This window comes from Triplophysa rosa, linkage group LG16 (genome assembly GCF_024868665.1).
Source record: "Triplophysa rosa linkage group LG16, Trosa_1v2, whole genome shotgun sequence".
Lineage (NCBI taxonomy): Eukaryota > Metazoa > Chordata > Actinopteri > Cypriniformes > Nemacheilidae > Triplophysa > Triplophysa rosa.
Window position 1 is genome coordinate 10,379,331 of NC_079905.1, and position 13,451 is coordinate 10,392,781.

Genomic DNA, 13,451 nt, shown 5'->3' on the forward strand with positions numbered 1-13,451 from the left:
GCGTTAGGATATGACTTAGGTTATAGTTGTGTAGAATTTTTTTTATTAATTATTGAAATGGAATTTAGATAGATAAATGTGTGTGTAAGTGTACTGTTTATATCACTTTTTATAGCCTAACTTAATCATATGACTACACTTTTCCCCTAGAATTTACACTGACAAACACGTTTGCATACTTTGTCATTGCTCTCAAAGATAAAGAAGAGCCATTATCCAAATTTATGAATTTAACAGAATTAATACTGTGAAATCACTTTGCCAAATCCTTGTTTAATAAACGGTTGTTTGCATTTGTGAATGTTTTCTATAATGACTATTTAATATTAAACTGAGCACCCTCAAGTGTGTGTTGTATATAACTTTACTGACATGAAGTAACCGGCACCCTTTACAGTAAAGGTGTGAATGGTTTAGGAACTTGCTGTGTATAAAAAGTCTACATAATGGAACTGTGTGTGTTTGTGTTGTTTTCAGGCTGGTTACACTAATCTAACTTGTTTCATAATCATGTGACTGCATTGTTTCCCCCAGAATTGAAACTTAAACACACTTCCACAAGTTGAGAAACGCGTAAAGCATTTACAGTAGTGTCCTGGACTGGTTAAAATGTAACCAGACTTGATATTTTTTAAAGAGGGAGGGGCCACATACACGAATAAAAGTCAAGGCAGAATTAGGACAGCGTAGACAGCAGAAAAACTTGACCCACAGAAGAGGAGACACACTTTAACAGCAAGGTAAACTACTATACAGTTGTACTGTATAGTATGAATGTAGGTTTATGTTCTTTTAATATTCATTATTTAACATTTTACTAAGAACCTGTTTGAACGTTCAGATGGTTCCAGTGTTGATGTTCTTCATAGCAGCGCTGGTAGCTGCAGATGAGACATTAACTGAGATCTCAGCTCCAGCGGAGTCTGCCTCTCCCTCTGTGGTGCACTGTGACTCTTACACGGTGTGTCCCGATGGCACAACATGCTGTCGAAGTCCTTACGGCCGGTGGTTCTGCTGTCCATTCTCTATGGTAAATAGATCAGGATTAATGAATCTGTTTTTTATGGTCTATGTTTATTGTTTATAATTAAGTTTTTGATTCTTCTCTAGGGTCAGTGCTGCAGAGATGGAATTCATTGCTGTCAACATGGCTATCATTGTGATTCTACATCATCCCATTGTTTGAGAGGGTGGATGAAACTGCCATCTTCTGTCCATCCGGCTTCCAAAGCAATCCAGAAAACTGAGGTGCTTCTACTTTATAACTCAAAAGTGTAATCACTTAGCAGTCTTTTTGAAGATTTTTTCAGATTTGTGCTCTTTTTATAGAAATAAATCCATCACACTTTACACTGTAAAAATATACTGTTTAATATGAAGACATTTTTGGCATATGTTTTACCTGTATTTGTTTTGCATTTTTAAGGTTAAAAACCCCTAAAATTACAAGATAATTTTCTGGTAGAAAATTACCATGCATTTTCCATTTTTTCTATCTTTCACTTTTTTTTAAAGTGTAAGATGACTTGTGTAATAGAGAGTCACTTCAAACACTGTCACATGACATGTCATCACACAGTTTAGCAATGTTAAGTGTGGGAGGTTAGGGCGGGCCGATGTGAACGTTGTACCAACACTAACAAATAAAGTCATGTGACTTGACGATGATTTATAAAAGGAGCTAAATGTACAGAGGGATATCTGTCAAGAACAAATAAAAGCTCTGTTTAAAGAATTCAGCTCTAGCCCTGTCAACTATTAGTAAATTAAATTTTAAATTAAATTTTAACTAGTAAAAAAACTCCCAAATTGTACAAAATGAAATAAAAAATAATCAGAATCAAACGACGACATATATTAATATTATTATAAACATTATACTTTTAACAATACGTCATGAATAAAACAGGGATATAAGGCTTCAGAGCAACACTTCTAAAATCGTTTTCTTTTTCAGTTTGTGCTCGTGGATAACGCTCTTGAAATGCAGAATCAGGCTGAGATTGTACAATGTGATGGAAATGTCTACTGCTCAAATGAGAAGTTCTGCTGCAAGACCGGAGATGGCCAGTGGGGGTGCTGCAGAGGTAACCAACTATTTAACTATTTCAGACCTAATCAGATAAAGATTAATTTACAGATTTCAATCGAATAAGTACATGTATTTTAATTATAATTATCAATTTTGTTCATTATACTTTCTCTGTTTTATAGGGCCAGTCCTGTAAGGACAGTAAACAACCCGTGTGACCATATTCACCTGTTACCAAAGATTACCCCAATAGACGTAGTATAATGTGACGAATCCAAAAATAATAAGTCAAATTGTCAATTAATAAATAAATTAATTAACGGTTCGTTGCTTTTGTTGTGTGTATTTACTATTTTGACTATCATCTATTCATTTCTCATCTGTGTATCCTATGTGCACTGTAAATAGCAATTCTGTGATTTTATGCAAACCAATTATTGATTTAATAGACGTATGAAATATTTTTGTCATTTAATAAAAGGTTGTTTGCCTCCGTGAACGTGTTTTTCTTTGAATCACCCATCCATCCGTGTTAATCCTACAAAATACTCCCCTCGAATAGATAGCTCCGCCCCATCACCCGTTTCTATAGCAACATCAAGCGGACATTGAACAGAAAGAAAATGTCGGCGATGAACAGAAAATTAATTCAAAACCTTGCCGAAACCATGTGCAAACAAGTCAAACACTGTAAGTAGGCCCTATCTCAAACCTATTTTTATTTTCGTTTATATTCTAGTAAATAAGTTTGACAGCCGCTCTTAGTTCATAACGTCCTTAACAAACTCAGAAGTAGAAACTCCTTATACCATTGGGATGTGTTTCTGAGTGATAAAAGTGAACACTGAGATGAGGTTTTATTGTTGCAGTCGTTTAATGTTGATCATGTTGTAGTCAACACAGTGGAGATGGAGTGTCTGATAAGACTGTTTAATGCTCTGCTGGGAGAACAGACAGAGAGAAAAGCTGGACATGGATTGGACCGGCTCAACTTCCGACATATACTGCACAACACATTTGACATGACTGACGATATGATGATGGACAGAGGTACATTTTTCTGTCATGAGTGTATCTCAATCTAAAACAAGTGTTTTTGTCATTAAAAACTTTAAAACATGAAGTACTGCTGCGTTAAGGCTAATTTCACAGTTGTTTACAAATATCTTAGCTCACAAGACACGAATATGAACTTACATATTTATTGACTTTATTTTGACTCAATTATATTGATTTTACAAAATGAACCCCAACTCAAAAGTTTACATGAATTCCTGTTAGGTGCTGTTGTTTAGATGATTAAATTGACTTCTAATAAATAGGGATGTAACGATTCACTCAGCTCACGATGTGATGCGATTCACAATTCTGATCTCACAATGCGATTTTATTCATGATTTTTTACAGAATGAGTTGAGGCAAATTAAAAATGAACAACTGCCATCTTATTATTTCTCTAATGCTGCACAATTCTTTGTAAAATAACAACATCTTTTATGCCAAATAACAAAACTAAATTGTAGTTAAAAAAAAATGGCAAATAATGGCAAATAATGTATAATACAAAAGTCTCTTTAATATAAACAAAGACTTTGTCTGTGCTTTTCCTAACTTTTACTTTTTTTAAGAAATATCAACACATCCACGTTTACCAAGTTTGCCGAAAAAACAGCAGCCCCTGCTGTTCAAAACAAGTACTGCGATTCTTTTAACGTCTCAACCGACTTGAATCATCACATATTATACAGTAATCGATTTTCAGCCGGCTCACGGTGAATCGTCACATCCAAAATCTTTTCTGTTCTTATTACTTTATTACTGTTGGGAGAAGAAATTCAGTTACTGTGAGTTAAACATCCATTAAATGCAATAGTTTATTCAGGGCAGTACTAAATATAAATATATCTTTTTATCGCTTATTATTAGCACATTGCAGCTTTTTTAAGGGGTATGTAAACCCCAACTGTATATATAAGATAACATATCAATCTACGATATTAAGTTGTTAACCACTGGTGCTTTCAGTCTTCCGTGCATTTGACAAGGACAATGACAGCTATATAAGTGTCAAAGAATGGGTAGAAGGTCTGTCTCTCTTTCTACGGGGGACACTGGATGAAAAAATAAAATGTAAGTATTTAAAAGTAAAGCAATAATCGTGGGTATGGACATGACATCACATACTGTTTCACGTATAATCGCAGACTGTTTTGATGTATACGACTTGAATGGTGATGGATACATCTCACGAGAGGAAATGTTTCACATGCTGAAAGACAGTCTTATTAGACAACCCACTGAAGAGGATCCAGATGAGGGGGTTAAGGATCTTGTGGACATCGCATTGAAGAAAATGGTATGTATGTTTGCCATATTATAGACTATTTTTAATACAAAACATTTCACCATTAAATATACATGCCACTTGTTATTCAGGACTATGACCATGATGGTAAAGTTTCTTATGCTGATTTCAAGTCGACAGTCAGAGATGAAAACCTTTTACTAGAAGCTTTTGGCAACTGCCTTCCACATCTAAAGGTAAAAATCACAAGCAAATTTTTGTGGAGATAAAATTTAGCACCATTTTAATGGACAAAATCTAAACTGTTACTGTATTTTTTGGCAGCGCATACAGTCATTTGAGCAACAAGCATTCCAGGAACCACAAGAACTTCACTGAATTATCCATGAAAGAAAATGGGACTTTGACTTTTTGGGGGGGCAAAATTGAAATAAATTATGGGATTGTCTTAAATTCTTCTACGAGGCTTCGCAGTGGTGCTCTTTCCTTGTGCAGGTTTGATCTCTGGTACAGATGTAACCTGAAAGAAAAAAAGTAAAAAAAATAATTATTTTAATGTACTACAATAAAAGCAATACTTTACTATTGTGCAGCAGTATAAAATGCAGTTAAATATTTACAATAAACATAAAAGAAACAAACCTTTGTTATTTTTTGACGAATCAAATTGGCGGTTACATTCAATGACTCATCCTCCATGTCCAATTTGGGCATTTCTGGTAGTTTTGGACCAATCATGGGTCCATTTTTGTCCATTTCTTTTGAAATGAGTAATTCTTCCACGGATTTTCTTTTTCTGCTTTCTAAATGTGCAGTCCGTGGCATAAATCTAGCAGATGCTGACAGGTTCTTCAAATCTTTGTCTTTATTACTTGAGGATGAACAGGGTGTAAAATGCTTCGAAGTATCTGGTACAGGAGGAACGTAATGGTAAAGTGAACCCATCTTGTCCTCTGTAGGTAATGTCCTTTCCGTTCTGTGAAATCGTAACGACTGTTGAAAACTGTGACGGCTATGAGGAAGATCATTCTTGGGTGGTGAAGGCAAATAGGGAAAGTCAGAATTTACATTATCCTCTCTTATATTTTTTAAGTCTTTCTGGACCTCAGGAGCTGCAGCTGTTGGCGTTTCTGCTTTTGGAATCTCTGTGCTTTCATCCTGTTGATCATGTTGTTTTGCTGTAAATTCAACATAAATATTGCCAGCCTTTGTAACAGGTTATAATCAAAAAGATGCTTAAAGGACTGAATCTGTCGAAATGTAATAGTCTAAACCAATGAGTTTGACATGTTACAACATAGAATTACTACGTTAGTCTATTAACCCACAACAACCAAGGCATACCTGTTTTCTGGTTTACTCTGTTAACGTATCTCCTCCTATCCTGCAACTTCTGCCTCGTTTCTTCCACAGTTTCATACTCGGGGGCGTAACAAACATGCAGTTGTCCTCCAAAGAAGCTCTTTTCATCAGTGTGACGCTTAGCTGCCCTGCAAATATAACACATCACAGATGAAAACCACATGAGCTGACTCTTCTCTGCTATGGATTATCAAAAGATTTTGTCCATCCTTACCTGGCACTCGTAAACTTTTGGAATTTAAATAAGTAGACTTCAGTGAACTGCTCTGCTGGATATTCATCAAGCACCCTGTATTCCTCGATCACTCCGTAGAGAGCAAAGAGTTGCACGAGCTCTGTCATCACCCCAATAGCGGGCACTCCTTGAACTAACAGGAACCGAGACTCTAAATTAATGGTGTATACCTGAAATCAGAGGTGTAGCCATATAAACACTAATAAGACTTGATGGGTGTGGCTTAAAATCTAGTCAACTGACTGCAGTTTTGGGGGAAAAGCGCACTGTTTGGTAAGGTAAGTGAATCTTTTCCGAAATCTACAATTAGTTAATAGAAGAATCTCACCTTAACGGCTTTGAGGCGTCTTCCCTCTCTGTACTTTGGACGTGTTTGAGCAACATCTTGTTGTTCATGGTGTTTCAATATTTTTGGAGCGTCCCAAACAGAGGGCTTAGCAACGGAGCTGTCCATTTGCGCTGTGAAGTCATCGACTGAAAAACACGGTTTTGAGATTTTCAAAATACAAGTCTCTGTTTTAAAACGAGGTTGTGGAGATATTCGTGTCCCTGCACGGCACACACACACACACACGCACGCACGCACGCACGCACGCACGCACGCACGCACGCACACACACACACACACACACACATAAATACAAGAACAAAACACATTATAATACAGTTAAAAAGTAAAACATAAAAATGTAAATAAATAAACGAAGAGGCAATTCCAATAAACACATTCTTTTACCATACACAAAACATAATCTCATCATTATTTAAAAAGGTAAATATATTAATTTAAAATGCATGTTGTTAAAGGGATAGTTCACCCAAAAATTAAAATTCTCTCATGAATTACTCTCTAGTTATTCCAAACCTGTATAAATTTCTTTGTTTGGCTGAACACAGAGAAAGATATATGGACGAATGCTTGTAACCAAATTGTTACTTTGACTACTATAGTTGGAAAAAAACAGTTACCATTGTCTACCATAGCAGTGGCGCCCCCAACCAGAATGAGATTTTTTAATTTAAATTTTTAAATTAGAATAATAGTTGTAATATTTAAGGAAGCACTATGTAAAAAATAAAATAAACTTGTATAATGTGTTATGTAGAATACGATCTCAACCCCTCCCCTCTCCTTTAACCCGCGAAACCGCGACTACGCGAAGCCGCACTACCCACGCACGTGACGTCCTGTTCGCTCGCTCTAGTGGTGGGCGATACTGCAAAATTTGGTATCGATCCGATACCAAATACATATAGGGTCAGTATTGCCGATACCAATACCAATACGATACTTTTTACTTTAAAAAAAAAAACACTTTTGTGTAGGGGAGAGCAGTATGTCATTGTTTCTCAGGTGAATGAATGATCAATTCTTTAGACAATATTTTTTATTAATGTATTGAAGTCACAACGCTTCTCTTCCTCTCGGCCATCCTGATCTCTCATTCAATGTGCTATCAGCTTCGCTCACTCAGTTCGCTGCTCCTCGGCGCGTTGTGTCTCAGATTTGTAGAGGTAGATACGGTGGCCGTGAAGTGCAAAACAAAACAACAAATCGCAAAAATAAAAACAAATCTAAAAGCAAAATAAAAAATCCTAAATCAAAATGACAAATCTGAAAACGCAATATCAAATCTAAAAACAGAATAGCAAATCTTAAAACACAACAACAATTCGGGAAACAAAATAACAAGTCAGAAATCACATCGACAAGTCAGAAGCAAAACGACAAGTCAGAACACCAACGACAAATCAGTCAAACCGGAAAAGTATGATTTTGTTGAAATGATAGCTACTGCTGATTGATGAAACTCCTGTCAATCAAGATATCCAGGACGCTCTGTACTATGAAAAGCATGCATATTAATGTATATCATATGAGTTCAAAAGCCACATTTGTTAAAAATTGAAACGTGCGTGTCTGTTTCACACAGCATCAATGAGCAGAGTCTTCGCGTGGCGTGAGCCCTGAGCAGCACGCATAGTGCATCTTAAAGGCGACTGCCTGTGTACCAGCCATGATCGTTTTCCCCTCACAAAATACATACAATATAAGCATATAACATGATATGTACTTTAATCTGTGTCCCTGTGGGTTGTGGTGAGAGAGTGACTGACGCGTTTGTTTTCACTTATAAATATAAACATAAGCCTATAACAATACTGTGAAAACGCGCATCTGACGCGTGGTTGTTCTGAACGTCTCTTTATATTCGTTCACATTTTTTTACAGTTGTACAAACAAAACCATAGCAAAGTTATCGCTTTCCAGCTTGGCTTCACACATCGGCCGAGACGCGCAGCACCGCATCGCGTACACCGCACGCGTTTGATGTGCGTGTATAGGCTTATGTTTATATTTGTAAGCGAAACAAACGATCGCGTCAGTCACTCTCTCACCAGAACCATCAGGGACACAGATTAAAGTACATATCATGTCATATGCTTATATTGTATCTTGTGAGGGGAAAACGATCATGGATGGCAGGCAGTCTATGCGTGCTGCTCAGGGCTCACGCCGCGCGACGACTCTGCTCATGCATGCAGTGTGAAACAGACACGCATCTACTCCTAATGCATCGCCCGTTTCAACTTTATTAACAAAATGTGGCTTTTGAACCTTAATCAATGAATATGCGCTGTATCACATATGCATGTTCTTTCTCATTGAGCGTCCTGGATATCTTGATTGACAGGAGTTTCATCCAATCAGCAGTAGCTATCCCATTTCAACAAAATACCTACCTTTTCCGGTTTGACTGATTTGTCGTTGTGTTTTCTGACTTGTCGTTTTGCTTTCTGACTTGTCGATGTGGTTTCTGACTTGTTATTTTGTTTCCCGAATTGTTGTTGTGTTTTAAGATTTGCTATTCTGTTTTTAGATTTGATATTGCGTTTTCAGATTTGTCATTTTGATTTTGGATTTTTTGATTTTGCTTTTAGATTTGTTTTTAGTTTTGCAACTTGTTGTTTTGTTTTGCACTTCTCGGCCACGGTAGGTAGAAGACACGAGCAAAGTATAATGAACGTAGAGGTGAGATATTTAAATTAAAATATCGATTCAATTACAATTGTATCGATCTGATACCAATACCAGTGTTGGCATCGATACTATCGATATTTAGATCGATCCGCCCACCCCTAGCTCGCTCCTGTTCAGCGAGTCAGCAAGCACGAAAGGAGTAGAGAGTTGGAGACGAAACTCACAAACTAGTAGGGATGGGTATCGTTAAGATTTTAACGGTATTACTACTCTTATCGATCCGGTACTTTAACGGTATTCTTATAGGTACTGTTAAACTTCAGGTTCCTTTCGAACACTAAGTTTCTTTCTGTGTTTTGGATCACCCTTAAAATCAAATCAGAAATAGGTTGGATGTTGTGAGAGAATTCTTCTGCAGATCTGGGAGCACAAAAACAAGACACAGAGAGGCATCAAGCTTTTGAACTCATTTATTTTAGAAACTACAAGTCTTTATATACGGTACCAAAAGACATCTGGAAGGTTTCATATGTCCAGGGGTTCACAGAATGACCAAAGGTATAGTAGGTCAGACAAAGAATGTTTAGCTTAGAAGGAATTCCCTCCTCCATATAAATAGCCAGAAGGAATCCCTTCCTCCAACTATATAGCCAGCAATGTATTCAGTGAGTTTAACAACTTCACAATTCATTATTTTGCGGGCTTGTATTCATTTATGCGGAAATTAAATCTAACAGGTACTTTTTGATGTAAAGACATATCTTCTTGGGGATGGACCAGCCGAATCAGAAGGAGTGGGTTGGTTTGCTGCATCTTAAAAACATTTCAAAATCTTTACAAGGGTAATTGAATTTTACTCTAAATAGTTATGCATTTGTGCATGTTCATTTTGTGTATACCGCACTGAATTATTTCAGTTCTCAGTGTAATAATAAATGATTACACATATAAGATTGTTTATTTTTTTAAATAGTTAACTAATAGAAACTGGATTAAATGTGTAATTTCCTTTCACCCATGTGGAATTAGCATAGTTTTAAGGTTATGGAAACCAGCTAGATCGAATTTACAGTTGTTTTAAATAGGGTGAATTGCATTAGCATATATTGTTAAGAATGTCAGAGTTCAAGTAACATCTGTTAGCATTCAACGGGTGCTTTTACTTGTGTTTCCACCCTTACCACCCTTTTGTTGCACTTGTGGCAACGAGCATTGTCACTGTCAGCATCAACTTGGGTGAAGTGTAACCACACTTTTGAACGTCTAGTTCCCTCTGCCATCTCGCGAATTAAGAGCGTCTTTCTTCTGTGCGGCTGTTCGTGTGTGCGCGCGTTGTGTACACACAAACTGCGCGGGAGACACGTGACGTGCCGCCTCGCGCGCTAAACTGGGAATAACGAATATGCATGCGCCAGAAAACGTTAATGTAGCAATATCGTATATATTTTTTTCCCTGAGGACCGAAAGCAGAATCGATAAGGCCGGTCTTTCATATAATTTTGCCGCGGGGCCCATTTAATACCGAGTTTCGGTACCCATTCCTACAAACTAGTAAGTAAAACTCAGTTTATCATAGGTTATATAAACGTATTGTATCAAGCTTAGATAATCACCTTTAATGCTGGGCTGTAACTAAAAGAAACTCAGATTCCGTTAATGTTTGGCCAACGTCGTTAACTGAGATTAGGCTAACTAACCATTGGCTTCGGTCCTGCTCAGCGTTTCACGAGAGAGGAGGAATGTGAGAGATGAAACTCACAAACTAGTAAGTAAAACGTGCTTTATTGTATGATAAAACGTATTGTATCAAACTCAAATACGAGTTGGCTAACTGAGATTAGGCTAACGTTAGTCGCTAAAGCATCGGATTTGAATTTTTCTGTTGCTCATACTCACATGTTGATCGATCCCTATACTGTACATTTTTGGTTAATATTACTCCATCAGCTGATCTTTAAATGATTGGATTTGCAGTTTTTGGCAACATTTGATGTAACGTTATTATCATTGTTTTTTTTTATAGTCAAATATATGTACACTGTAAAAAAAATCCCGTAAAAAAACAGATAAAGTACTGGCAGAAAATTACCAGTACATTTTCCTTTATTTTACGGACATTTCCATTAATGCTAAAATGCAAATGAATGCAGTGCAAAATGTAAAATACAGGTAAAACAACTGTAAAAATGAACACGGAAAATTCCTTCATATTAATACAGTATATTGTGCCCTATTTTTACGGCTTTTTTTAGAGTGTAGCTGTAAATTGTCCATGGGTCAGGGCTTGACATTAACCATTGTCATGTGGTTGTCCTTCGGACAAGTAAATTTGACATTCACTTGTCCGAGTACAAAAATTACTTGTCCAAAGATAAAAAAATGATATTTCATTTGAATTATAATATAATCAATATAATTGTTTCGGATTTAGATTGGTAAAGTTTGCTTCTAAGCATTTTAACTAGTGTCCACTTTGGCCGCCTGAATTTGGTTATAGGTCTACTCTCCCTGACTGCTATAAAACAAAGGCAAGCAGTAATTATTATTAGTGTTAAGGCTGTAAATTAACTTTTTTGCAAATAGCACTGGTGCTAGAGAGGTTTAAAGTTTGGTAGCACAGGCAGAAATGTGCAAGTGTAGTTCATTATTAATAGGCAGATAACTGACAAAAGACATTAATGTTACATACATTAATGATAAATTAGGGCCATATCATTTTTAGATTACCTAAATTTGTTTTAATATTTCTAAGTTCTGTGTTTGTCCTTTTCTACTATACAATAGTGGTATATTTGTCCATATAAATTACTGTAGGTTACTGTAGTATTTACTATAGTAAACTGCAGTAAAATTCCTACTATATTGTTTTTGTACTTTACTATAGTATACAGTGTTTATCAATTTACTACAAGGGCACTTCAATTTTCAATAGTACACTACAGTATTTTTTGTCTGAGTGTTAAATTTAACGGGACTTTTATTTTGACGGGTCTTTGGGAAGACGCTTGTTTGCCGATAGCTTCACTCAAACAGTAAACGCTCGTAAAATAAACTCTCAGAGCAACTCAGGAGATGAAGTTCATGTGTTCATATCCTCATACAGTGCAGACGCAGATCAAACCTCGACCATCACTCGTGTTGTATGTTAGACTGTGCACATAATTCACTCAGACACGCAGAACAGCCAGATGACATTTAAATAACAGGATTCCGTGTCCGCGTGGACTCAGTGCGGTGCGCATTGATTATTGTCACACACAAACACGCAGCTCTGTCTAATGCATATATTCTTATTATTCTACATATATGTCGCACTGTTATTTTTTCAAGTTACTTGTCCGGTCGGGCAAGTAAAATTCTCTCTCACTTGCCCATACAAAACATTCACTTGTCCCGGACAAGCGTTAATGTCGAGCCCTGCATGGGTTAATGTGTACATTATTTTCTTTTGTATTAAAGTTGTGAAATTTACATGTGCTGTAACAAATTATCATTTGGGGTCTGCAGGAGAGAAAGTGTTCAGACAGATAAAGGGACTACTCTATTATCTAATGTGCTTTATGTTTGCTGTGTATTGTAGATTTCTGTGCATATAAATGCACTCATGTAACCTTAATAAAAATGTGTATATCTCCATGCTTTGTTTTTGATTTGATCCTAACAGACATCACATATTTTCAGTTAGGTTTTTATTTTTCCCATCAGTTTTATCATACAGGTGGTTTTGGTGAGTGACTATAGAAAATATGATGAAAAGTATATTTTGCGTAAATGCCTTTAAAAAAAACTTGGCGTAGAAATAGGAAAATACGGTATTTTAAATGGTACATGGAGTGGTAATATTTGGCCCAGAAAGTGATGTGAAAAATTATTTTGTGTTCTAGTACAAATATATGATATTTTAGGTACAAAATAGGTATTACTTGCTGAAGTTGTTACTGCAGTTTTCATGTGAAACAATGCAATATAATAACTACGGTGGGATGTTCTATTGATAACTGTAAAATGCATCCAGTGGTTCACTTATAATTTTCTTTTGAATTAGAGATGCAAGATTAGCACTTTTCTTGAAATGTACTGTAACAGTAATGACAGTTTTATGTCAGGGGTTAAGCATATATTTTTGTACTTTACTCTCATTTTAACTTTTAAATTTGCACTGCAAATAAACATGAGGGTAATTGCAGTTGAAATGTGGAGTCACTTTTTTCTATTTGGCTCTAGTAAATTGTAATACTAGTAATAACTTTATATGCTCCCAGTAGTATTAATGGCAATGCCAAAACTCTTTACCATTAGATTCAGGCATAACACATTTTTTTAATTTGAAGATTTGTACTGGCACCTTTGTGCCACCCCATAATTTTTTTTTCTATGTACCACAGTAAAAAATGACAATGGTAGTCAAAAGTGCCCCAGAACTATTTGCTTTCCAACATTCAAATACAAAGAAATTTCCAAAGAAATTTTTCCTACTGTAGTCAATGACGGCCAAGAACTGTTTGGTTACAAGCATTCATCCAAATATCTCTCT

At 36.2% G+C, this 13,451-nt stretch overlaps 3 protein-coding genes across 5 annotated transcripts; 2 read left to right on the top strand and 1 right to left on the bottom strand.

Annotated features, from left to right (window-relative positions):
• Positions 1–606: 606 nt before the first annotated feature.
• On the top strand, positions 607–2,527 carry grna.1 (granulin a, tandem duplicate 1). Its single transcript, XM_057355675.1, has 5 exons — positions 607–740; positions 842–1,030; positions 1,111–1,248; positions 1,958–2,087; positions 2,215–2,527. Exons 2-5 carry the CDS (start codon positions 842–844, stop codon positions 2,226–2,228), a joined length of 471 nt encoding a protein of 156 aa, XP_057211658.1. The 5' UTR covers positions 607–740; the 3' UTR covers positions 2,229–2,527.
• A 120-nt stretch (positions 2,528–2,647) lies between these two features.
• On the top strand, positions 2,648–4,767 carry clxn (calaxin). 2 transcript variants are annotated; one of them, XM_057355672.1, is made up of 6 exons: positions 2,648–2,722; positions 2,927–3,082; positions 4,058–4,162; positions 4,237–4,388; positions 4,469–4,573; positions 4,662–4,767. In XM_057355672.1, the coding sequence occupies exons 1-6, from the start codon at positions 2,656–2,658 to the stop codon at positions 4,713–4,715; spliced, it is 639 nt and encodes a 212-aa protein (XP_057211655.1). In that variant the 5' UTR covers positions 2,648–2,655; the 3' UTR covers positions 4,716–4,767. The 2 variants fall into 2 exon arrangements, with proteins under 2 accessions (XP_057211655.1, XP_057211656.1); XM_057355673.1 differs by having other exon boundaries at positions 2,652–2,722; positions 2,902–3,082.
• rbm48 (RNA binding motif protein 48) lies at positions 4,619–6,405 on the bottom strand. 2 transcript variants are annotated; one of them, XM_057355670.1, is made up of 5 exons: positions 6,263–6,405; positions 5,914–6,104; positions 5,682–5,827; positions 4,980–5,515; positions 4,619–4,857 (listed from the first exon to the last, which is right to left on the bottom strand). In XM_057355670.1, exons 1-5 carry the CDS (start codon positions 6,386–6,388, stop codon positions 4,786–4,788), a joined length of 1,071 nt encoding a protein of 356 aa, XP_057211653.1. In that variant the 5' UTR covers positions 6,389–6,405; the 3' UTR covers positions 4,619–4,785. The 2 variants fall into 2 exon arrangements, with proteins under 2 accessions (XP_057211653.1, XP_057211654.1); XM_057355671.1 differs by having other exon boundaries at positions 5,914–6,067; positions 6,263–6,378.
• Between the last annotated feature and the right edge of the window lie 7,046 nt (positions 6,406–13,451).

Excerpts from the sequence above, each read along its gene's own strand:
- grna.1 (XM_057355675.1), top strand. The coding sequence starts at position 842 with ATGGTTCCAGTGTTGATGTTCTTCATAGCAGCGCTGGTAGCTGCAGAT. Across the intron at positions 1,031-1,110 it reads TCTGCTGTCCATTCTCTATG|GGTCAGTGCTGCAGAGATGG; the intron begins GTAAATAGATCA and ends ATTCTTCTCTAG. Across the intron at positions 1,249-1,957 it reads AAGCAATCCAGAAAACTGAG|TTTGTGCTCGTGGATAACGC; the intron begins GTGCTTCTACTT and ends TTTCTTTTTCAG.
- clxn (XM_057355672.1), top strand. The coding sequence starts at position 2,656 with ATGTCGGCGATGAACAGAAAATTAATTCAAAACCTTGCCGAAACCATG. Across the intron at positions 3,083-4,057 it reads CGATATGATGATGGACAGAG|TCTTCCGTGCATTTGACAAG; the intron begins GTACATTTTTCT and ends TGGTGCTTTCAG. Across the intron at positions 4,163-4,236 it reads ACTGGATGAAAAAATAAAAT|ACTGTTTTGATGTATACGAC; the intron begins GTAAGTATTTAA and ends GTATAATCGCAG.
- rbm48 (XM_057355670.1), bottom strand. The coding sequence starts at position 6,388 with ATGGACAGCTCCGTTGCTAAGCCCTCTGTTTGGGACGCTCCAAAAATA. Across the intron at positions 6,105-6,262 it reads GACGCCTCAAAGCCGTTAAG|GTATACACCATTAATTTAGA; the intron begins GTGAGATTCTTC and ends CTCTGATTTCAG. Across the intron at positions 5,828-5,913 it reads CAAAAGTTTACGAGTGCCAG|GGCAGCTAAGCGTCACACTG; the intron begins GTAAGGATGGAC and ends TTATATTTGCAG.